The 23,301-nt window shown below is 56.1% G+C and overlaps 2 protein-coding genes across 7 annotated transcripts in view; one reads left to right on the forward strand and one right to left on the reverse strand.

Annotated features, from left to right (window-relative positions):
* Nucleotides 1-23,301, reverse strand: part of LOC129509496 (cadherin-23) — a 76,369-nt gene that overhangs the window by 41,451 nt on the left and 11,617 nt on the right. The gene's annotated exons all lie outside the window — the stretch shown is intronic.
* On the forward strand, nucleotides 164-23,189 carry VSIR (V-set immunoregulatory receptor). Its single transcript, XM_055325091.1, has 7 exons — nucleotides 164-422; nucleotides 10,475-10,900; nucleotides 11,507-11,563; nucleotides 16,838-16,945; nucleotides 20,173-20,200; nucleotides 21,499-21,695; nucleotides 21,869-23,189. The coding sequence occupies exons 1-7, from the start codon at nucleotides 341-343 to the stop codon at nucleotides 21,904-21,906; spliced, it is 936 nt and encodes a 311-aa protein (XP_055181066.1). The 5' UTR covers nucleotides 164-340; the 3' UTR covers nucleotides 21,907-23,189.

A 23,301-nucleotide genomic window follows, 5' to 3' on the forward strand; every position in this document is an offset into this window, starting at 1 on the left:
GCACGGTCCTGGGGGCGGGCGTGGGAGAGAGCAGCTGCGCGGAGCCCACAGGCCAGGGGCTGCCTCCCCTAGAGGGCGGGGAGCCCGTGAGTCACCGGGGAAACCCCTCCCGCGGGGCCGCCGGCGAGGCAGTTCCCCCCACGGCCCCCCGGGGGCGCTGCGGGGCGGGGGGCGGGAGCCGCGGCTCTCGGAGCCCACGGAGCGCTCGGCACTCGCTCCGCGGAGGTTTCCGCGCCGGCCGTGCGCGCGGCTCTCGGCTCTCGGCTCTCGGCTCTCGGCTCTCGGAGCGCCAGCAGCTCCCCTGCGCCCCGGGCTCCCGGCGCCGCCGCCCCTCGGCGACATGGGCGTCCCCCTGGGCCCGGAGGCCGGCGGCCGGCGCTGGGGGCCTGTGCTCCTCGCCGTCTTCCTGGCCGCCTCCCGAGGTAAGGTCTGCAGGAGCTGCGCGGGCGGGCGCGGGGAGGCGCCCCGGGACGACCCCGCGGGGGAGGGGGTCGCCGCGGAGCCCCCCCCGCCCCCGCCCCGTCCCGTCTCCTCCTTGCGGGGCCGAGCTCTCTCTGGGCGGCGGCACATCTGCGCGTTCTGACAGCTGCCCCAGCTGCTGCCTGCGGGCCCCTGGCTGCCGGGAGCCCCGTGCAGGAGTAGCTGCTGCGCACGGGAGACAGACACACAGACACGGCGGGGACAGCCCCAGCATTTTCTAGGGGACGCCTCGGGCTTTTGACACCTGTGGCATCTCCTTGCCCCTTCTGCCTCAGGGCTCCAGGGACTCACTGGTCTCTGCGCCCTGCTCCCTGGGGACCCTCCTGCTTGAACCCTGGGATGGGGGCACTGGCCCACTCCCAGATGCGGGCGCCCAGCTGTCCTTATACTGAGGGTCTGCGAGCTGCGAGCGGAGTGGTCAGCTGACTCCTGGCAGCCTAGCAAGGCTGCAGCTCAGGGACGGGTGTGGGCCCCCCAGGAGAATGTGGACCACTTTCCAGACTCAGCCAGGAGCTGCCCCTCTGGGTCCCCGGGGTAACTTATGGCATCTTTCTGGTTTGGGTTTCCTCAGCTCATGCTCAGAAGCCCTACACCAGGGAGGCGCCACTTTCTTCTTCCAAAGTCCAGACTGTCACAGCTCCAAGTGGAATCCTGGCCAGGACTCAGGGGCTCCCGGGGTGGAGGTGCGGGGGCAGAGGTTGGGGTACCCCCAGCCTGGTTCTTGCGTGCCCAGCACTGGAGTGGCTGGATCTCAAGGGAAGAGGGGGCCAGCAGGCAGCCTGTGAACTACACTTTGTGGGAAGGGCCCAGGGAAAGCTTGAGTCATGCCGGGAGTCAGAGAGGCAGGAGGAAGGTGGGGCGCTTGGCACAAGTGGGCGGGTCAGAAGAAGAAAGGAGGGGGGCACAGGGTCAGAGCAAGAGCAGGGAGTGGAGAGAGCCTGCAGTGTGCCTTGCAGACAAAGTGGGTGCCTGTAGGCAGCTGTTATCTCAGCTCCGAGCTGGCCTCTGCTAAGGAGGAGGGAGCCCACACCCCTCACACAGAGCTGCCTAGCCCTGGCCTGGAGTCCCCTGGGATAGGGGAGGCAGTCTTGGCACCAAGGCCACACTTCATGGCAGGATGTGGCTTCCAGAAAAAGCAGGGGATGGCAGCAGGCAGGAGGCCAGCAGTGCACCCGCCAGGGAGCACCTGCCCTGCCCCTTTCTCCCCAAGTGACCCCGAGAGGTCCTTCTGTTTTCCTGCCTCTTCCCCTGCCGTCCCCTGGCTGAGCTGCTCTCTCTTGGGCAACCCCAACTGGGGAGACTGAACTCTAGAGAGCTAAGGTACCCAACGTCGCAGAGTAGCCGGTCACGGCGAGGCTCAGAGCCCTCACTCCTTATGGTCTACCTGGCCAGGAGCCTTCTCCCCTCAAGGCCTTGGCTACTCAGACAGCTTGGCACTCCAAAGGGCCAGCTCTTCCTGGGCCCAGCTCAGGGATATGATTAGGCCTCTAAGCGGCTTTCCCCAGAAGGGGATCAGAAGCATTCTCTTAGCTTGCAGCCACTCTGGGACTCAGTATTCTTAACTATAGCATGGGCGTGCTAATGAATATTCACTCTGCCCAGGACAGTGTGTAACAAGTGGCTAACGGACGGGGGGCCTGGTCGCAGGCACCATCAGGAGGGACTGTGGGTCAGAAAGACCTACTCGCTGGCCTCCTGAGGTGCTGGGCTGCCTTGGGCAGGACTGCTCAAGGTCAAAGCCTTCATGTCTGGGAAGGTGAGGTGGAGGTGGGTATGTAGGCCTGTCTTCTAAGCTCTGCTGAAGGTGCCCCTTTCCTGGGCCTGACTCAGGGGGAGACGGGTAGAGGGAAGCACCTCCAGAGCCAGGGCCCATAGACCCCAAGGGTGGCACACTCTTCCTTCCCAATAGGCACTCCTAGGACTTGAGGGAGTTCCTGGCCTCAACATGTCCTTATAGGCTGACCCAGGAGGCCCAGATTCTGGGACTAGCATATGGAGGTGCAGTGAGGTTAAGGAGGGGAGACCCTATCTTCCCCTTCATGGTAAACAAGACTGCGGGGCTTTGTTGAGTAACCCAGTGGTGCAAGCCTATGATGCAGCAAAGGTCAGCTCTTAGGAAATCTACTATCTTCTGTCCAGAGCCTCTGAGGTGGCCCCAGAGGCCAGCCCATGGGCATGAGGGGGCATCTACCCAATGCCAGGGATCCCCAGCTGGGCTGGTTGTTCCTGTCCCCCTGCCCCCCCCCACCACCCAAGCAGGCCAAAGATCACCTGCTGGGGCCTGATCTCCCTGGGAGAGGGTGGCTCAGGTGGGAGGGACAGTGCTGGGAAGCTGCAAGAGGCCATCTCCCTATATGCATACACATATGGACCTTGGGCCCCAGCAGATCAAGGGAAAGAAGGAAGGGCTCCTCGGTGCCCATCAGGCCTATAGGCAGTGACCCCTTTGACCAGCACTGACAAAGCCCCGCATACTGAGCTTGAGGTCCCCAGTTTTAGGCTGACTACTCACCCAGGGGCAATCTGGCTTTCCCTGGGCAGGGTGAACCTGGGATTGGCAGTGCACTTTCTGCTGGACCCTTGGGTCCCCTTAGCAGCAGCACCGGCAGGCCCCAGGCCTTGCTGATGGCACCCTGTATGGGAATGGCGGAGCAAGGGACCTGAGGTTGAGTGCCTTGTATGCTTCCCATACAGTCCAGTCACTCAACCATCTGGTCTGGGGAGTCAGTTCCATCTAGGTTCCAATTCTAAGATGGCCATTTACGGGCTGTGACTTTGAGCAAGTTACTCACATCTCTGTGCAAGTGCCTTCATCTCTAAAATGGGATGATGACGGCCCCTCCCTCAGGGGCCTGCTGTGAAGAGTCAGTGTGCAACCTCAGCACTGTGCCTGGTGTCTGAGCTCGCTCTTGGCTTTCTGAGGCCACGTACCATTGGCCCTCCATCTAAATTCCTTGCTGCCTGCAGAGCCCGGTGGAGAGCTCAGGGCATGGACTTGAATATTCCCAGAAGTTGCACAGGTCCAGCTACCAGTCGGCACCTACAGGCACTTGGGAGTGTGAAATGTCCATGGAGGCACCTGCAGATTCTCTTCAAGCTCCCCAGAGATGGGGGCATTTTGCACTTTCAAGGCCACCAGCTCAGCTTGGGGTTTGGTGGTCAAACTGGGGTCTTTCCTGCAATTTATCTTTATGTTTAGCCTATTTTTTCTGGTTGCTCACTCCCAGCAAGTGGATGAGGTCCCTAGTTTGGGGCTGCCGCGCCTATCCATCATTCAGTAATGACCTTTCTGTGCTTCTGCCCAAGCAGACCTCATCCTTTAAATGTTCCACATAGGATACTATTTCCTGTGGGGTCCCGGGGTCAAGTCCTGCCTCTGTTGTTCGCTCCCTGTGGGACCGCGAATGCACCCTCTGAGCCACAGGGAGGCTGGGTGACATGGTTTCAGTGAGGCTGCCCCCCTTCTGAAGGGGAGTCCCAGGAGAGTACTTCTTGAGCTTCAGCCTCCTACTCATTACTTTTGGGATTTCTTTTTTTTTTTAATTTAGATTTATTTATTTAAAGAGACACAGAGAGAGGCAGAGACATAGGCAAAGGGAGGAGAAGCAGTCTCCATACAGGAGCCCAATGTGGGACTCGATCCTGGAACTCCGGGATCACGCCCTGAGCCGAAGGCAGATGCTCAACCGCTGAGCCACCCAGGTATCCCACCTTTGGGATTTCTGAAGCATCTACCTATCCTATGTACTTAGTTTTTCCCTCCAATCAACTCATTCTTTTACTTAAGTAAATAGATTTTTTAAAAGGAAACTTTCTATCACTGCCACCAGTGGAAAGCCAGTATTATTGCCATAAATAGAACAAAATCATACAAGAACACAATAAGAAAACCAAATAAGGATATTAAATTCTAGCTAGAAACTATAGCCTGGGGAAGGCTCTGAGCCTGAAACCTGCCGGCCCTTGTTAAAAACAAAACAAAACAAACCGGGGGGAGGATAACCTTCTATGTGATTCGATGCCATTTAATGACATAAAACTAAAAGTAAAACCATCTATGCTGCAGTCACCATCAGCTCCTCCCCCCATCACTGCAGAAGCAAATTCACCACTGTGCGGAGCGGTAGCTGGTGGCAGGGGATGGGTCAGCTCTCCCAGAGGAAAAGAAAGAGAGCAGTAGTCCCCAGCCTAAGAGGTCAGGGCAGGGTCAGAGGGCCTCTCTGGGCTTCTTCCAGCCCCCGATCCTCCCAGCCTGTTGCCTTCCTCAAATAAATACACTGTCCAAGTAAATACAGTAGCTCCAGCTGGGGCCTCTCTTCCGTTGGGGCCAACTAGCTATCCCAGTAACCACGGGGGACGGAGGGGGAGAGGGAGAGAGAGAGCTTATAGCAAGCTGGGCCTTCACTGGCCCGGCCATCAGTCCATCCGCAGGAAGGCCATGCGCCCTCCAGTCGGTCCCAGGCTACTTCTCGCGTGAGTGTCAGCCACCACGGGCAGCCTGCGTTGAAGACTGGAACGTGGACCTTAGGAAGTCCTCCCAGGACTGACCCTGGAGGGAAGCTGGCTAGAGCTAGTGTTCCCGGCTGCAAGCAGTCATCCTCGGGGAGGGCCTGGGGAGGCTGGGAAGGAGTCATCCAGAGGAGCGTCCATTGGCAGGGCGTCTGGCCAGCTGCCCGGGCCCTCTCCAGGGAGGCGCGCCGGCCCACGGCCTCCAGCCCCGGATGCACGGATGCCTTCCCAAGGTGCTGGAAGTGCTGCTTCCTCCAATAGAGCCTGGCTTCCCCTTCCCAGACTCCCTGGTCTGATGTGAATGGACACTTCCTGCGGGGGCAGGTACCAATAAACACATCTGAGATGCCCTTTGTCCTTGCTGGCCCCAGACCCCAGGGGCTGACCTGCCGGCCCAGCCCCTCGCACCGGGGGCACTTCCTGGTTGGTCCTTGCCTCTGTTTCCCTCTGTGCTCTGCAGCTTGATAAAGACATGACCGAGCCCTTCCCTGTACCCTCCGCGGACTGTCCTGGGGGCCACGGCCCGGCAGGGAGCTGGACACCAGTTCCATGTCTGTTGGGTGTGCCTCCCGAGGACGAGGACCTGGCCTTTTGCATCTAGCCAAACAACAGCAACAGCAGAAGATCAGAGGCTGTTTACTTCCAACCCCTAGCAGCAGCTGGACAGAGTTCAGCTGTTTGGGTGGGGCCTCAGGCCTGACTAATCAAGCTGGGGACCCACCTCCAAAGGCTGGGGCGTTGCCTTGGCAACTGTGGGCTTAAACTCATGCCCTGGCAGGGAAAATACACAGGCCTCTCCACACCCACACACACCCATCCCGTGCACACCCACAGGGTTTCATGAGCTGCCTGTCGGATGGAAAGAGGTGAAGTCATGAAAACTAGTATCCCGAGATGGAGCCCATCAAGAGCTCGTCTCCCCTGTGCCGGAACAGAAGCTTCTACAAGGGGCTGAGCCCCACCTTTTCCTGAGGATTCCACAGCTAGAAGGTGGCAGGAGCAGGACTAGAGTATGAGCAGCCATCCCTTAGGGAACTCTGCACCCCCATGGCTCTCTGCCCTGGGCCTGGCTCATGGTGGGACCTCAGTTAAATATCTGTGACATGAAGGAATGGTGTTTTCAGTTGAGGTCTGAGGCTGGGTGAGGATGACTGCCTAGAAGGTGCTGTCAGGAGGGGGTCAGTTCACTGTCCAAGCTGCTGGAGGATGAGGGTGTCGGCCCCACCTGCTGCAGGAGTTAGTGGGGACACTCTTCCTTCCTGTAGGGCTGGTGTGTCCAAGGTGTGGGTTTCAGCTTAGCCAAGTAGGGTTGGGTGGTCTTGGGTAAGTCACCTGACTTCTCTGAGTCTGTTTCCTCATCTTTAAAATGAGGATGATGATCCCTACATCAGGGGTGTTAGCTGTGAGGACTATAAAGTGCTAAGCAAGTCCTGACACATAAGAAGTGGTTCATTTTTGCCCTTTCCTCTATCTTAAGGAAATAAAGCCACAGGCTTTCAGAGCTAGAAAGGCCTAGGAACATGGGGAGTCTCTTGAGATGAAGGGAGGGAGGCACAGAGAAGGATGGGACCTGCCCAAGGTCACACAGCAAGGACATGGCTAAGTGGGGACTGGGGCCTAGGGATCTGTCAGACCAAGTGTTTTAATCCTGAGACCTGGAATTTCCCAGGTTCAAAGCAATCTTCCTCCGGGTGCTTCTGCCTCCTTAGCCCAAGAGCAGCACAATGACTGGATGGGTCCCGGCTGGGCACAGGCTCAGGGCCAGGCCAGGGTCATTTTCCTGTCTCACATGCTCTCGGCCGCCCTGGAGCCGAGGGCTTTCCTCCCCACCCACTCTCCCCAGTCTCTGACAATGACCCAGGTGTCCGAAAGGATCTGCTCTTGACAATAAGCAACATCCTCCCACCAAATAATTATAAATCCAGCTGTGCTATATGTATATCCCCGATAACACATGTGCAGTCGTGGGTGGCACAGGGTGTGTGCATTATTCTCCCCAACTCTGCGCCTTTGTACATACTCCCGAAGACAGGCTGTCCTGGGCTTTGACCTGGCTTGAGTCTTAGACACAACAAAGGGGATGTTCCCACCCCCACCCCCTGCCCCTGAACCCCCGTGCCGGGACAAGATCCTGAGAACACTTGGTCCACTGCTATCTGGCCCTTTTGCTAAATTGAATGCTGTCCCCCATCCCCCAAACCTGAATCCCACTGCAAGCTTCTCTTTTCTGTAAAAAGGGAAGAAGTCCTCTAGGGTGTGTAGGGTATTGGGGATTGTGCAATGCACCCCTCCTCATGCCCCCCTCCCCTTACTCTCAACCCCGATTCTATGTCCCACTGTGGGTTTTCAAGGACATTGCATCTAGGGTTGAAAACCTCTCCCTGGGGCTTCCAGGCAATTCTGGGCTCACTGACACCAAGGCTTGGACCTTAAGGGCTGGGGCCCCGCAAGCTCTGCCGGCAGCCCCGGTGCTGGGGCCCCACTGGAGGCTCTGCTGCTTGCTCCCACCCTGCTCTGCTCCCCCCACCCACCCAAGCTATGCCCCAGCTTGCCCACATCTCAGCTTCACCCCACTTACACCTCTGTCCACTGGGCAGCCCCCACCCCAACCTGGCTCAGCTCCATGTTCCACTTCCTGCTTCTGCCTCCACCACTACTCCGCCTGCCCCCCTTGCAGCTACCTCAGACATTGGCCCAGCCCCCAAGGGGTGTGTGGGATCTCTGCAAATGCTGCTGGAGCTGGATGTGGTTCCCAGCCTTGGGTTCTCTGGGTGGATGTGGGGTTGGGAACAGGGAAGATAAGGCGCCAGTTGGGAGAGATGCTGGTGGGAGCCGCTGCCTGCTGGGGCCTGCTGAGGGAAGGGGGGAGCACAGGGCAGACAAGCCCTTGGTCTGCCCTTTGGGTGGGTTTTCTTCCTGGGAGTGGCTGGGAGGGGCCTTTCCCTAGCTACACCCCACCTCCATTTACTGGCATATGTAGAAGTTCTGTGGCCATAGCCGCCCTACTGGCCCATGAGGGAGAGTCCAAGTCACTGTGATCTTCAGTGAATTATTCTACATCTCCAGGCCTCGTGTGTTTTCCTCAGTAAAAAGGAAAAAAAAAAAAAACACCTACCTTATGGGGTTGTTAGACATGCCCATAAAGGACTTAGCATAGCACGGGACGCGTGCTCTTCCTCCTTCTAGTTCTAATTAGATCTAGCTTTACCACTCCTAACTCTGGGAAATGAACTAGGGGTGGTGGAAGGGGAGGAGGGCGGGGGGTGGGGGTGAATGGGTGATGGGCACTGAGGGGACACTTGACGGGATGAGCACTGGGTGTTATTCTGTATGTTGGTAAACTGAACACCAATAAAAATTAATTTATTAAAAAAAAAAAAAGATCTAGCTTTACCTGAAGCTGCCCATGCTCCCCCAGGTTCTGAGTCCATACCCTCTGTGGCACTTTAGGAAAATCACTTTCCCCTTCTGGGCCTCCACTCTTCTGCCTGAAAAGGAGACCAGCATCTTGCCAGGAAGTTCTGAAATCTCCTCTCACCTTGGCAAAGGTCTTCCATAGATCTGGGGCTTCCAGACACGGCTCCCTCTTACATGGGGGTGGAGCGAATGGAAGAATCTGGGGTTCGTGTGTGTCTTCCTTCCTTTCTAGGGGTCTTGCAGACATTTTCTTTGGGGCCATGCTTTGCTAAGCCCCCACACTCTGCTTTGCATACGCAGGCGCTCCAAGACTGGATTACAAGCTGTTGTGGGTCATTCGTACCTTTAGTGGGAAAGAATTTGAAGCCACCTTCTCCATTCTATTCTGCAGAACTATTTTCACTACTGGGAAATGTTTCTTGACTTGCCGGAACAAGCGACAGAGCTGTCTAGCTTCTGTGTAGCAAGCACCAACCACTAGCAAAGCACTTTCAGAGCCCTTCAAGTAAATTATTTGTAATCCTGGCCTCAGCTCTGGCAGGTAGATGTTTCACTTCTGTTCGACAGTGAGGACTCTGAGGCTCAGAGTCTGACTCCCAGGTATTGGACTCCAGAGCAGGCTGGTCCGGTTCCAAAGCTACACCAGGCTGCCTTCCTCCGGACTGGGCAAAGCTTTCCCCTCTGCTGGTGGGTCCCAGGCTCTAAAGGCAGGAAGGGGGTGTCTGCAGGAGGAAGTGGCCTTATCTTGATTCAGGCAGAGGCAACAGACGACACATGTCGGTTGGGATTCTATTCACATTTCCAAACTCCCCTTCCCTGTCTGACTTACGACAGCCCTTGAAATGCCAATGAGAACTCAAATACCACTAATGTATACTAATCATAGTTTTCCTCCCTATGTCTGTAGAGGGCATTAGAACTCACATCTTCTGTTCTCAGCTTTCCCTCGTTCTGTCCTCTTGCAACCATGCGTAGTGTGAATATTTTCCTCATTGTACATGTGAGGAAGGGGGTGCTCTCGGGGCTAGATGGGAGCCCGGGACTCCGGCCCCAGCATTCTGCTTTTAAGGGCCAGTGCTTTGAGGGGTCAACATGGTTAAATACTAGGGCGTTGGGGCAGGGTAAAGAGGACCAAGGGATGGCTTTGTTTGCCAACTGAAAACAAAAAGAACTAGGAGATATTTCTAAGAAGACTGGGTGGCAGCAGGTACATGGATGAGGTGAGCTTTGATGATTTTCCTGGTCCTTCCCTGAGACATCTTGGGTTTACCTGCTTCCTCAACCCAGGGCACCCCCTTTACTTGCTGAAGTCTTACCTGTCCATCAACCCCAAAGACACTTGCTGCTTCAAGAAGTCTCCTGACCATCCCCAGGATGGCTATGTCTTCCCTCCTCCAAGTGCCCTGAAGGCTGGCACCAGTCTGCCCACTAGCCTGTGGGGTGACTTGGTCAGGAACGCATGCTTTGTCTACCCGGCTAGGCCATAAGCTCAGCATCCAGGTGAGATGTAGCACCTGGCACAGGCCTTACACACAGGGGTGCTCCGTGATGAGGAGGTGGGAAGGCATGGCCAACCCTACGAGTGGGAGGGGTCAAAAGTGCTAATGGCCCCAGAATGGTGGTCAAGGGCAAAGGGCTGCCTTCTCAAATAGCCTTTGTGCTGCTCGTTCTGCTTCCCATTGGACAGCACAGGGCATGGAGGTTGGAAGTGCCAGGGGCCAGTTGTGGGTAGAGCCACAGGGCCTGCAGGGGTGGTGTGGGGAGACAGACCCACTGGCCGGGCCTCATCTGCCTGCCTGCCCACAGTCTTCCCTATGCCTCATCCAGCTTCCCTGGGGTCAGGGGCGTCCCTCGCCTGGAGAAGCTCCTCCTCCCACACAGCCTGGGATGGAGGCAGGTTCAGGAACTGATGATGAAGCTGAGGCCTTGGGGAGGTCAGCTGAATAGCCTGGGGCCTGTGGCTGGGGAACCCACATCTTTGGAGCCCCAGGCCAATGTTCTTCCTCACTTTGGAGGAACTGGGAGTGGGTCTGGCTCAGGCAGGTGACAGTCTCATTTCTCTGAATAGGTCTGGTAGCAGCTTTCAAGGTCGCCACACCGTATTCCCTGTATGTGTGTTCTGAGGGACAAAACGTCACCCTCACCTGCAAGATCATGGGGCCCATGGCCAAAGGGCACGATGTGACCTACTACAAGACGTGGTACCGCAGCTCGCGGGGTGAAGTGCAGGTCTGCTCGGAGCGCCGGCCTATCCGCAACCTCACATTCCAGGACCTTCACCTGCACCACAGTGGCCACCAGGCCAACACCAGCCAGGATCTGGCCCAGCGCTACGGGCTGGAGTCGGTCTCCGACCACCATGGCAACTTCTCCATCACCATGCGCAACCTGACCTCCATGGACAGCGGCCTCTACTGCTGCCTGGTGGTAGAGATTAGACACCATCACTCTGAGCAGAGGGTCTACGGTGCCATGGAGCTGCAGGTGCACACAGGTGAGGGCCCCCTGTACGGGATGGCCTGGAGGTGCGGTGACTCGGGGCGGTGTGGGTGCCTGTCTGCAAGGGTAAGCGGCGAGGACACTGTGGCTCTGGGGGTGCGGTGCTGTGTGTCTGATGCCGTGACCATGTGTGATGCTAGATGGGTGAGGCTGACACTCCAGGGATGTGTTTGAGATGGGGTGGCCACTGTGTGGGGAGCTGTGTATGGGTCTGTGTGGTTAGTGGGGTGTGATGGAGAGGGGGGTATATGTGGTTCGGTCTCGTGAGAGAGAGGGAGTGCACAAACCTAGGCTGGGATGTACTGCTCCTGACTGTATGGTGGCCGTGTTGTGAGACCTGGGGTGTGAGCCCGTGAGCAGTTGTTGGGGAACGTGTGTGTGTGTGTGTGTGTGTGTGTGTCCAGATGAGAGCGTGAGGGGCAATACGCTGGGTAGACATGTGAGCCAGCAGGTACCTACATGCCTGGGGGGCATGTGTGAGAGTGGGCAGGGCATACCTGGCCACGGGGTGAGAATACATGTCCGTGTGGACCCGTGTGCTGGCTGGGATAAGCCTCCCTGGCCTCATGCTCACCTAACGATCCTTCTCTTTGCTCTACAGACAAAGAAGCCTCATTCCAGTGCATCTCGTACCCACCTTCACCCAGGGAGAGTGAAAGTAAGGGACCACCCTTTTGGCCCTTCTGGGTTCTCTGTTCTCCTCTGCCTTCGTCTTGGACCAAGGCCCCACTCTGAACTCAGACCTCCTCGCCCCAAACCCGCGGAACCCCCATCCTTCCTCCTCTGCTATTGCCTCTCCCTTCTGCTTTCCCCGTCATTGGAGCCATGGGGCTGCAGTCCCAGAAGTCCACTCCCCTTCCAAGGCTTAAAGCCCGAAGAAGCCGGCTCCTGGGGCTCCTGCTCTGACTCCTTGGGGGTGGCCTTTGGCTAAGTGCCCCCCTCCCGACAGGTGCTGGGTGCCACAGGCTGTTATCAGTGGGTGCTGCTCTTGCTCACCAGTGCTCCCCGACATGGGAAGATTGGAGGGCTGTGGGGGGGTCCTCTTGGCTTAGGTCCACTTGCTTAAAACTTCCTTGTTCTGTACGTAGGGAGAGAGGACGGAGAGACTCAGGCAGGGGGACAGCACTACCGTTCTTAGAGCTTTTCCTATATGCCAGGCACCGAGCTAAGTCCTTGCAAGTACTGGTATCTCTTGGATTCTGACAAGAACCCTCTGAAGTAGGCACCACTGTTTTCACTTTCTATATATGGAAGCAGAAGCCCAGAGAGGTGACATAACTTGCTCAAATCCACACAACTGGGGTGTGCTCACTTTACCTTCTTCCCAGCTTGAGGGATGCACAGGGCAGTGGGTGGGTGGCGGTCCGCCCCTGGTGTTTGCCCAGAGAGGCATCCAGTGGAGGAAGGGGGCACTGCTCTGAGGGACAGCTGGGCGCTCAGAGGCCAGGAGACAACGCCCAGCAGCTTAGAGGCAGCAGGAAAAGGGGAGACGTCTCAGGGGTGCTCCATTCTTCTGAGAGGACAAGGTCTTGGCTTCCAGAGCCTTCTATCCATCAATATTGACTGGGCATCTAGTGTAACCAGCCCCTGCCCAGGCCCTGGAGACCCAAAAGTGCAGACCTTCCCCCTGCCCTCCAGGAGGACATGCATATAGAGTGGAGGCAGGAATGAGAACAGTTCAAACTACAGCCCCAGCCAAAGCCCAGCTCAGAGGCCATGGTGACTTTCTACTCCAACTATATTTTGAACCAACGCACAGCTTTAGCCAGGAATAAAATTAGAACACACATTTCAGTCTGAGCCAGACCCTCATAGAACTAAGGAACCCTGGTTCAAGCCCCTGTCCCTGCACACCGCGGACCTTATGTGTTGCCTGGGTACCAAGCTGCTACTGTCCTCACTTCCTCCAGCAGCAGCTCCCCGGCGAGGGCGGACTGTGTGCTCCGAGCGCGAGCACAGGGGAAGGCAGGGAGCCTCACCTGGAGGGGCCCGCCAGTGCTCACTTCCCCATTGCTCCTTCCACTCTGAGCAACCCTGCAGTCCCCCTTCTTCTTCCAGGAGCTCCCAGAGCTCACCTGTGCCACTGCCCACCTCTCACCAATGGGGAAACCAAAGTACAGGGATTACTTCCAGTCTCTCAGCCAGAGTGCCTGATTCTCAGTCACAAACCCTTCCCTGGGAGTCAGGCTGCCCGCCCCTCTGTCAACACCAATTTTCTGACAATTAGTTGTATGAATTAAAAGTCCTGGGGACAGAAACAGGAGATGCCAGTAGGAACCCTGAAGGAACCAGGTGCAAAATGGAGAGGGAGCAGAGATTTGGTTCATTTTGCTCGATCTAGACTCCTAGAGAAGTAGCTGCTGGAATTAAGGAAATGGAAGTCACCCGGAAAGTCCTGGGAGTCTGGCCAGTAAGAACCTGAGGGTGACTTTGAACTTGACTGTCACGAGTGGGTCAGGCTTCCTCTGCTGGGCACTTCTGCTCTCAGCTTTTGACATTCGCCTTACGCTCCAATTTACAGGGATGTGCAGCCTCCCTCTCTGGTCCCTGCTTCTCTGAACTACTGGCCACAGTGAACTGGCTCCCCAAGGGCAGAGGGATGTGTTTACTTCTATCCTAGCTGTTGAGGGCAGGGAGATGGCTTTGGGGACCTCTGGAGTCCCCTTCCAGACTCTTGATTCTGGAGGTCTGGAAACTTATCGCTGTGGTGGAGTCTTGTCACTAAGGTGGGCACGGTGTCAGCTGAAAAGAAACCCAGCTATGCTTTTGGGTGCGGTGTGGGGGGGTTGAGACAGCACTTCCATTTTCAGGCTGTCATGTGTCCACGGAGAAAGAGGAGCAAGCATGTCTCATTCCCACTAACAGGGAGGCAACCAGTGTTATTATCCAAGAGGCTGGATCAGGGACCTGGGAGTAGACAGTAGGGAGGGGTGGAGACTATGGCGAGCAGCTAGCTGCCAGCCTATAAGTGCAATTCCAATTGCTGCATGCTTGGAGAGGCCCCGGGGATGCCAGAGCCAGTTCATTTCCAAGCAAAGTCAGAAGTCCAGATTTTACATAAACTCTCAATTTTAAAGTGTTGGCAAACAAAACAAAACAAAACAAAACCAGTTACATACTGTGTAGGCCATGATAGGATGGCAAGTAGATGACAACAGACAGTAGACACATACCTGTTTTCTAATGGTTTAGAAACATTTGCCTGGTGACCCATGTGGCTAGCGGGCCTCAGGGCTGGCCGCTGGCTACTGCCATCAGTGCTGCTTACCTTTGGAAAAACCTTAGTCCCTGCTTGCTTGAAGACAGGTGCCCCACGGCCCACCTTGGTACCTGACCAGCTAATGATGCTTCCAGACAAGCAGCTTAGATGTCTCTACCTGCAGCCCTGTCTTCTAACATTCCCTTTGGGAAGTAAGAGGGTGGCTGGCCTAGGAAGTTATCTGAAAGCCCAAGTCAGTCGGGGGAGGCAGCAGCAACAGAGAGAGGCTGAGGAAGTTGGTCCCCAAGGAGCCCCAAATTGCTGAGGGTCTATTTTTTTTTTTTTTTTTTTTTTTTTTTTTTTACTGAACACCAATTGGAAGGGGGCTGGGCAGCTTACCTCCTGCAAAGCCACCTCCCTATACCCTACACAGAAAGATGTTTGGTTTGCTTTCACCAAGCCCCCTTCTGGGGGACAAGGTAGCCTGACCAAATGCTCTTCTCCCTTCTTGTACCTGCCTCCCTCCCTCCCTCCCTCCCTCCCTCCCTCCCTCCCTCCCTCCCTCCCTCCAGCGTACTGGCAGGCTCTAGACAAGGATCCTCTGCTGAGAAAGTTGGGGGGGGGCCCTCTCATCCCAGCCTGCTGTGTGAAGCCTGGCACCATTCTCAGAGCTGGCCTGGCAGCTGTCTCTGCCAGTGTGTGATTACCTTGCCAATGAGTTTGGCTCTGGATGCAATCCACCCCCTCTTCCCCAGGTACTGGCCATGCTTGCGGGAAGGGGTAGGGAGCTGCGGTGAGGCTGGGCTCTGCAAAGCTACTAGGGCACATGGGCCCACAAAGCTGTCCCCAAACTGCCTCCTTGTCCCGGCCTCAACACCAGCCCAGGTTGTAAGGAAACCAAGTCCTGATCCCCTAGAGGGGTCGCAGAGGGGGCTCTCTGCCTGGAGACAGAAGTCAGGCCCAGACGGGGACAGGGAGTCACAGTGAGTGAGCACCTAACCTCACTGAACGTGGCTTTAGTAGCAATCCGGAGACCTGCTTTGATGACTAGAATAGAGCACTTTGCAACCCCCTTCTCAGTGCCCACAAGAAGGTCCTATGATGGGCAGTTAGAAATGCTCAAATATCTGAATTATAGAACATGTCTACTTTCACACTTCCACGTCAAAATGCAGCCTTGCTAAGATCTGCAGGGAGCCTGCTTTTACGTGGCTTCGAACTTGCTTTATAATTAGCACAGCAACTGTTCCTGTACTGGTGGGTATGTCTAAAGTGCCTGTAAACAGTTTGTTCACTTCCGTGTTATGAACAACCCCCCCCCAAAGCTTATTTACACCATCAGGTTGTTTAGCAACACAATGAGATAAAAACAGCCTTTATTCCCAGATAAATAGTGCAAAGGCAACACTGAGACTACAGCCCATCCACCTCCCCCAAGCTCCCCGGGGCCATGCTGATGCCGTGACAAGGTATCCCAGCCCATATTTCAAGAAGAGTGCAAATTGGGAAGGAAACGTGTTTACGATACTTGTGGTTCTGAGGGCATGTCTGTTCCCAGCTAAATTCCTGGCGTCAGCAGATGGGCTGGAACAAATCAACCCTCTCATGCTGTTGGTGAGATGGTGAAGTGGTACAACCTTTGTGGAGGGGAATTAGACAATAGCCTCAAAGAAAATATACATACTCTTTGGCTCAGCACTTTTACTGCTGGGAGGTTATGTACAGAGGTACCTGCCCAAGCGAGCGAAGATGCACACACAAGGAGTTCGCTGCTCTGTTATTTGAAATATGTTGAAATATGGAAGCAATCCGCATGCCCACCGATAGGGGACTGTCTCAATAAATTCTGGGGTGAGCCCCACGAGAAAGCCCTAGGCAGAAGGAGGTAGATCTCTGTGCCATGCAGAGATGTCCAAGCCACGCTAAGTGGGAAAAGCGATCGTCACGAAAAGCAGCCGTATGCTGTATACGCAGAGAACAAATCTGGGCCAGATGCGAGAAAAGTGGGGACGGTGAGTGTCTCTTTGCAGGAGGAGGAGGAGAAAGTTAAACATTTTAAGCCATTGGATAAGGATTCACATTTTTTCTAGTTCTCACTCACGTTTCCCCCTCCCCGTGACTTGTATATGTGAGATCACTTCCAGAAGCTGTGTCTGGAGCTAAGGGGTCTCTCGGGATGAGTTGGGCTTTTTCTCATTTTGAATTTTTTTTTTTATTGTGACACAACATATATAACATGAGATCTGCCATTTCCACCCCTTTTAAGTGTGTGGCATTGATTCTGCTCACCAAGTGGTGCAACCATCACTACTATGTATTTCCAAAGGTTTTTTGCCACTGGGGTTCCTTTTGATCTTGAACTTCATGGCACAGGGTCTGTGAAGGACCTGCTTTCCCTTTTCAGGCAACAACCTGTAGCCCAGGGCAGGTGAGCTGTCCCTGGAGGGCTGGGATGAAAACCCTTCTCTCTCTTTCTTGGTGCTGCCTCCGCTATAAACTCCTGGCCTCATTTCTGTGTGCCCTGGGCCCACTTGGGGAGGAGGCATGGGGCTTTCTTTGAAAGAGGACCCCTGGGCCTTCTGTGCCTCTGCGGGTCACTGAGGGTCTGGCTGTGGGGCCTGGGTAAAGCTGGGTCGCCCTGCTGCCTCGAACTTGCCTCTCTGGGCTCCAGCTTCCCCTCAGGAGAGACAGAGGGAATGGAGTCTCACCTTGGCTGTCTCTCTGTCTTTATAGGCATCACAGCTGCTGCTCTGGCTACAGGAGCCTGCATCGTAGGCATCCTCTGCCTTCCCCTCATCCTGCTCCTCGTCTACAAGCAAAGGCAGGTGGCCACCAACCGCCGTGAGTATCCCTGCCTGCCTGGGGTGGGTGAGGGTGTGCGTGATCTGCTCCAGCCCTCAGCTCAGCCCCTGGGATTAGCAAAGGCAAGAGGCAGGCACATTTCCTCTCTGTTCCAGAGATGGGAGCTGCTACAGTCCCTGTAAGGAACTGGGCTCAATGGTGGAGAGAGGAGGGGACCCAGGTGTGCCACTGGTGGGGGGGGCTGAGTGCCCACCAGCCCCAAGTGGTCCTGGCTTAGCACTCAATAAATATCAGTTGAATGAATAAATAATCACTTGGAGTAGTTCAAATTGGTTTATAGAAGTGCTGCCACTAGGAGATCCTTTGCGGATCTGCTTAAATGTACGGGTAGGCCTGTTGTGTAACTAGCATAGTACCATTAGGACAAATATGAACTTTGGATTATCAGGACTGGAAGGGATCTTGGAGATAACTTAGTTCAGTTCTTTCAGCTTCTAGCTGAGAGACCTGAGCTTCTTAGCAGGGTTAAATAATTAACTAAATGTGATAGAAGTTAGTAAGCGGCAGAGCTGGGGCTCAAAGCCAGAGCTTTCAACTCGTGCCTTTCCCAGGGAATATAATCCCACCATATCATCAAAATACCCATCAGTGTTGAGTGTCCTCGCCACTAACCCCTATCTGGGAAGGCTGCTGTGCTGGGTACCACGCCAAGTATGTTATATACCTTCTCCCGCTGAATCCTTGAAACAATGCGAAACCTTGGTCTTATAACTGTTCCTACTTTACAACTGAGCAAACTGAGGCAGGGAGAGGTTCAGGAACTCACCAGAGGAACCTCAGACTGACTAAGGGGTGGAGTCAGGCTTCAAGTTGTGGTCACAAACACAGTTCACCCTCTCTGCGGTGATAATACCCCTTGCCCTTCCTCTGACCCCACCCATGAGCCTGGGCTAGTCCCAGGGACCTCTAAGTGCAAGAGGGTGGGGAGTCCTTGACTCTGGCCCTTGCGTCACCTCCCCTGCCTCTTCCTCCCTGGCCAGCTGAGAGAGGGCTGCTCTGTCGCCAGGTGGCTTCTGGCTCACACCTGATGTCCTTTGGCTGGACCGTAACACCTGGACACCCCTCATTCCTGGCGGCCCAAACTGGAGCCCCCACAGTGGCTCACTTGGGGCTGTGATCCCCTTTCCTTTACTCTCAGGACATCCATGCTCCTTTCATGAAACCCGGTATAGCCTACCTCCAGAGATACCTGAGGCTGGCGGGGGAGTGGGGGGCAGGTCAAGGGCTCAGAGCAGAAAGAGGAACCCAGGGGCTCAGGCAGGGAGAGTAATCACCATGGAGCTGCCATGAGCTCATGCTCATCTGTGTAGTATTTTCATGGAGGTGAGGAAGGGACGAGGAGGGAGACATGCTCAGCTCCCAGTAAAGAGGTGCTTTCTGTGCCCCTCACTTCAGACCACTATACTGCCTCCATGGGAGAACAGGGATGGGAAAACAAATTCAGGGCAGAGGATCGGCGTGGGGTGGCCATTGCTCTTGCTTTTCTTGCCCCAAAGCCTGTTGCATTGGGTCCCCAGAGGTCAGTCTAAGGCTATGCCTGTGCCCCAGGCTAGAGGAAGGTCAGTGAGGGGACAGGCCCAAACACCGTGGGGGCTTCCTGAGGACATGGGGAGCCTGGGGTCAGCCCCTAGGATTTCCCACTCCAGGCGCTGGGACTGAGGTGGATCAGTCCTAGAGCGCTTCCAACTGAGGAAGACCCGGGAAAGGACAGATGAACTGGAGGCTGAAGAACTGGGCTGAGAAGGGGGCAGGTGGTCCAGTGGGCCCGCTAGGGCTGCGCCATGACCAGGGCAGCACACGTCCTCTGAAACTCTAAACGGACCCTGATTATGTGATGTGCAGCTGCTTGCAGCTCCTTATCCCCAAATTCAATATATTCAGTAACAAAAAGATGCCAATAATTTATCTTCTAATACAAGTATTTTTGAGGCCAGTCTGCCCACCCACTCCAAAAAAAAAAAAAAAATTGAGTTGTAGGATCAGAGTCTTAGACCCAAGAGATGCCAGGCGAGAAACCAGGTGCGAAACGGAGAGGGAGCGGAGATTTGGGACATTTCTTTATCTAGCCTCACAAGAAAAGTGCTGCTGGAATTATGGAAACAGAAGTCACTGGGAAATGCAGGGGGTCAGGCTGCAGGGCAGAGGCCAAGCGCCCCAGCAGGATGGCAGGTCAGGGGGGAAGGGGCCAGGGAGTGTGTGTCCGTTGTGGGTAGGCAGGGCGCTGGCTCCGAGAGCATGCTCAGAGGTGAGCCACACTCAGGGAGGAAGAGAGAGGAAGGGTTGGGGGCACCGAGGCAGGCAGCTTGCTGCAGAGGCTGATGGGTGTGGAAACCAATCCAGTTTTAGTCGGAGGTTGGGTTCCCTGGCTCTAAAGTGGGGCCAGCAATCCCCCCATCAAGGAGTGGAGAGGACAAGCGCAGGGAACGCTGGGCACCTGCAGGAAGCCTGATGCGCAGAGCCACCCTCGAAACAGTGGTTCCTTCTGAGAGCAGAGATTTTAGGAACCTTTGTGCAACTTCCCTTGTGTGTTCTGTGTGTGCCCCTCCCACCATGGCTCCCCACAGGGATCTGGTAAAGCTCTTGCAAATGAGACGCATATGGGGAGCTACAAGGAAGAGGGAAGTTGGGGCCACTGCATCTGGCTGGTGGCCAGTTTGGGGGTGGGGAATCCCAAGAATGGGGCAAGCTGGTAGCAGCTTGGAGGAGCAGCAGAAAGTGGCAGAATGGCTGAAAAGTAACGGGGTCTTGGGCCCGTAAGGTTCCTCTAAGAGGTGCCACTGCTAAAGCCACCCTCTAGGCGATGTGGAGGACAGGCCAGAGAGGACCAGGAACCCTCCAATTAGGAACTGACCTTGCAAGCCCTCCCACTCAGGAACTCATGGCGACAGACCAGAGGGTGGCAAATGTCCAAACAGGAAAGACCAATTTCAGGAGTCAGGCTTTCGGTTGATACTTCAATCTGGACGGTCTCACAGCACCCAGTCAAGCCACAGGAGAAAGCACTGGTTGCCCTTGGCCTCCTGGTGATGAACGCTGTCTTTTATATTTGTGAAATGCAGCCCGAGTTTGTTACCACTGGTTAAAACACCGGGCTCGCCGAGGCCTTGCCCGCAGTTCCCCGAAGGGCATCTGCCAGGGGAGGGGAGGGGGCGTCATCTAGGGAAGCCTCTTCTTGGTGACTAGCTTCTCTGTCTGTATGTCCCCAGGTGCCCAGGAACTGGTGCGGATGGACAGGTAAGGCCCGTGGAATCTTCCTGAGAAAATTTCCCGCAGCTGCCCCGGCCCCAACTCCAAGCTTGGCAGGCGCACTCTCTGCTTACCCTTCCCTGGGGCCTGTGGCTCTGCAGGGCAGCGTGACCATAGCTGGGGTTAATGCAGAAGGGGGGGCGGGGCTGACTTCTAGCCTTGGACTGACTCCTCTTCCCCAGGATCCTTTCGCCTGCTCCCTCCACTGATAACCTGTACTGTGACAGGGCTCAGCACACGGGCATGGCCTCCCAGGTCCTCTGTGCCCGGGGTCAGCTGTCAGGAAGGAGGGCTCTGCAGGAGGGTCCCTGTACAGCCACCAAGCCCAGCCATCTGTGCTGTCTGCTGTCTGCCACTGAGGCCTACACATCTGTGCGAGTTGGCTGCTCTCCCTGCCATCCCTCACCCAGTGGGCTGAGCTCCATTGCTGCTCAGATGAGCCAGGCACCTACCTTCAGGCCTCAGTGTCTGCTGGCCTGGGGGTGTGAGGTCAGGGGCAGGACAGTGAAACATGCCAAGGAGGACAGCACACCTGGAGCTGTGGTCCCTCTCTGCAGGGCTCTCCAAGGAGAAAGCCATCAGGCCACAAGGGCAGAGGTTGGTGGCAGAGGCTGCTCTGAGCAGGGCTGCGGGCTGGGCATAGAGCGGCCAGGGGAGTGTGTTGGGGTGCTCTGGGCAGGAAGCTAACGTGGAGCCCAGCATTGAGGGTGTCTTTAGGAATGAGCCACAACCAGGAACTTGGCCCCGGGACCTTTCTTAGGTGTCCAAAAGGAATGATTTACCAGGTCAAGGGAAAGTCCTGCTAGTGATCCTGCCGGTATCTTAGAGTTGACGGCAGGCGGTGCAGGGCTATGTGTGTGGGGTCTTTTTAGAGGTTGTCTCGCACCCAAGGAGGAAGAGGGAGAGAACTCCTCCCTCCAGCTTACTACAAGCTGTGGGGACATTCGAACCTAATGCCATCAATTCTACGGACCAAAGAAGAACCTGTTGCAGATCCTTAAGTCTGGTGTCTTCAACATATCTCTGACCCCAGGCTTCCTACCTGCGTCCAGGGCAGATGGCCAAATGATCGGGTGGAGCTGGGGTTGGATGCCCTCGGCTCAGGGGAGATGGGACATGCCGGCCTTGGCCTTCTCTCTCTGACCCCAGATCCTCCCGGGAAGGGGGTGCTGAGGCCTGGGGTGTAAAGGCATAGGAGGAGAAGGAAGCAGAGAAGTGGGACCGGCAGGAGGGCGAAGGCCCCAACCCAGGCAGTACCATTGACCGAGCCAGTTCTGCTTTTCTAGCAACAACACGCAAGGAATCGAAAACCCTGGCTTTGAGATCTCTCCGTCCCCCCACGGCATGCCGGACGCCAAAGCCAGGCCTCCACTGTCCTACATGGCTCAGCGGCAGCCGTCCGAGTCTGGGCGGCACCTGCTCTCCGAGCCCTCCACTCCTCTGTCTCCACCAGGCCCTGGGGATGTCTTCTTTCCAACCCTCGGTGAGTGCTTCCCAGCAACCCTCGGGGTGCTAGAGCCTGCAAGGTCACTACCTCCCCATGGCCTGCAGGGCACCAGCCTCACTCTTTCTTTGGCCTTATAACCTCCCAGGTGGGTGTAGGGGGTGAAAGAGAGAGAAGCCCCCGTTTCATTCTACTTCTTCTTTCTTTTGCAGACCCTGTGCCTGACTCCCCAAACTCTGAGGCCATCTAGACCAGCGGGGCCAGTGGCAATTGTGGCGGAGCCCGGGGCAGGTGCATCTGAGGCAGAGCTGGCCCTCTGAGGGGTCCTCTTAGCCTTGGTCCCAGCCTTGGTTTCCTCCCTTCTTGCTCTGAGCCCAGACTCTTTGAGATATCTCTGATGGCCAGACCCTCAACTCCTCTGAGTGCTACAGGGCAGAAAGGAGAAGGTGTTGGCTCTCTCAGTCCCTGTCTCAAGGGTGGTGGGGTGCTGAGATCCCACCCCAGAGACCCGAACTTCACCAGCTACAAATGCCAAATGGCCTACATCCTAGAAGCTCAAGAGTTTCTAGCCTATGGCAGCTTCTCTCCCTGGGACATGAGCTTTGTGACCTGACAGCACAGGTGGGACAAGAGGGCACCGGACAGACGCCCCCACCCCCACATTCACCCAGTGCTGTCCTCCCAGGCTTGAGACACAGGACGAGATGTGGAAAAAGCCAGCTCCCTGATCTCGCCTGAGGCTGTTCATCTGTCAGACTCTTTCTTCGTAACCCTGGGGCTCCGGGGGCTGGGCTGCCTGCCCTGGGGCCATGGGAGTCTTGGCCAGCTGTCTGCTACTAGCAAGTGGCTAACTGTAACAGGTTGAGCAAATCTGGGCTCCTGCTGCCTGCCCTCTGGTCCCCAGAGTTCACTGGCCTGGGTCCCTGAAACAGGAAGTGCACACCAAGGCACAGTGGCCACTGTGGGCCAACTGGCATCTTGGGCAATGGGGGCCAGGCCAGAGGTTGCACTCTCCATTGCAGAGGGGGGTAAGGGAGGGCAGGTGGAGCCTGCTGGGAAGATGAGTGGAGAGGCCCCGCCTCCCGCCCTCCCCTCTCCACCGGACAGCATGCTCAGTACAGAGGGTGACCACATACTGTATTGTCTCAACTGTGACCCTCCAGCGGAAAGAGCGGGTGCCATTAAAATCTCCACGGGCAACAAGTGCAAACCCTGTGAATAGACTGTAGATGCTGGGTTTTAATCCCTGCTCTGCTTCCAGGAGGGCCTGAGGTCCAAGGAGCACCTCTCCCCCTCCAGCTCCCAACCCTCCTCTCTGCCACCCCACCCCCATCTTTGGTCTTCCATTCAATTTAATCTGTGCTGAGTCTTCACCTCACCAGAGTGACCCTGTCAGGTGAGCATGGACAGGGAAGGGTCTGTGGCCCTCTGCTCTGGGTCCTCTGCTACGTCTCCTGCTTCAGGGCATGTCCGGCATTTGTTTTTATGGGAGGGGATCCTTTGTGGAATTCTGATTAAAGGGTTTTAAAACAGGGAGAGAAGTGGGGGGCCTCTGCATACTCTGGGGTGCAGAGATGGGGGCCCAAGAAGGGAAGGGGCGAGTTTGAGTGGGGTAGGGGCCCAGGCACTGCACTGAGGAGGGCGT

This window comes from Nyctereutes procyonoides, unplaced genomic scaffold (genome assembly GCF_905146905.1).
Source record: "Nyctereutes procyonoides isolate TBG_1078 unplaced genomic scaffold, NYPRO_anot_genome, whole genome shotgun sequence".
NCBI classification, from domain to species: Eukaryota; Metazoa; Chordata; class Mammalia; order Carnivora; family Canidae; genus Nyctereutes; species Nyctereutes procyonoides.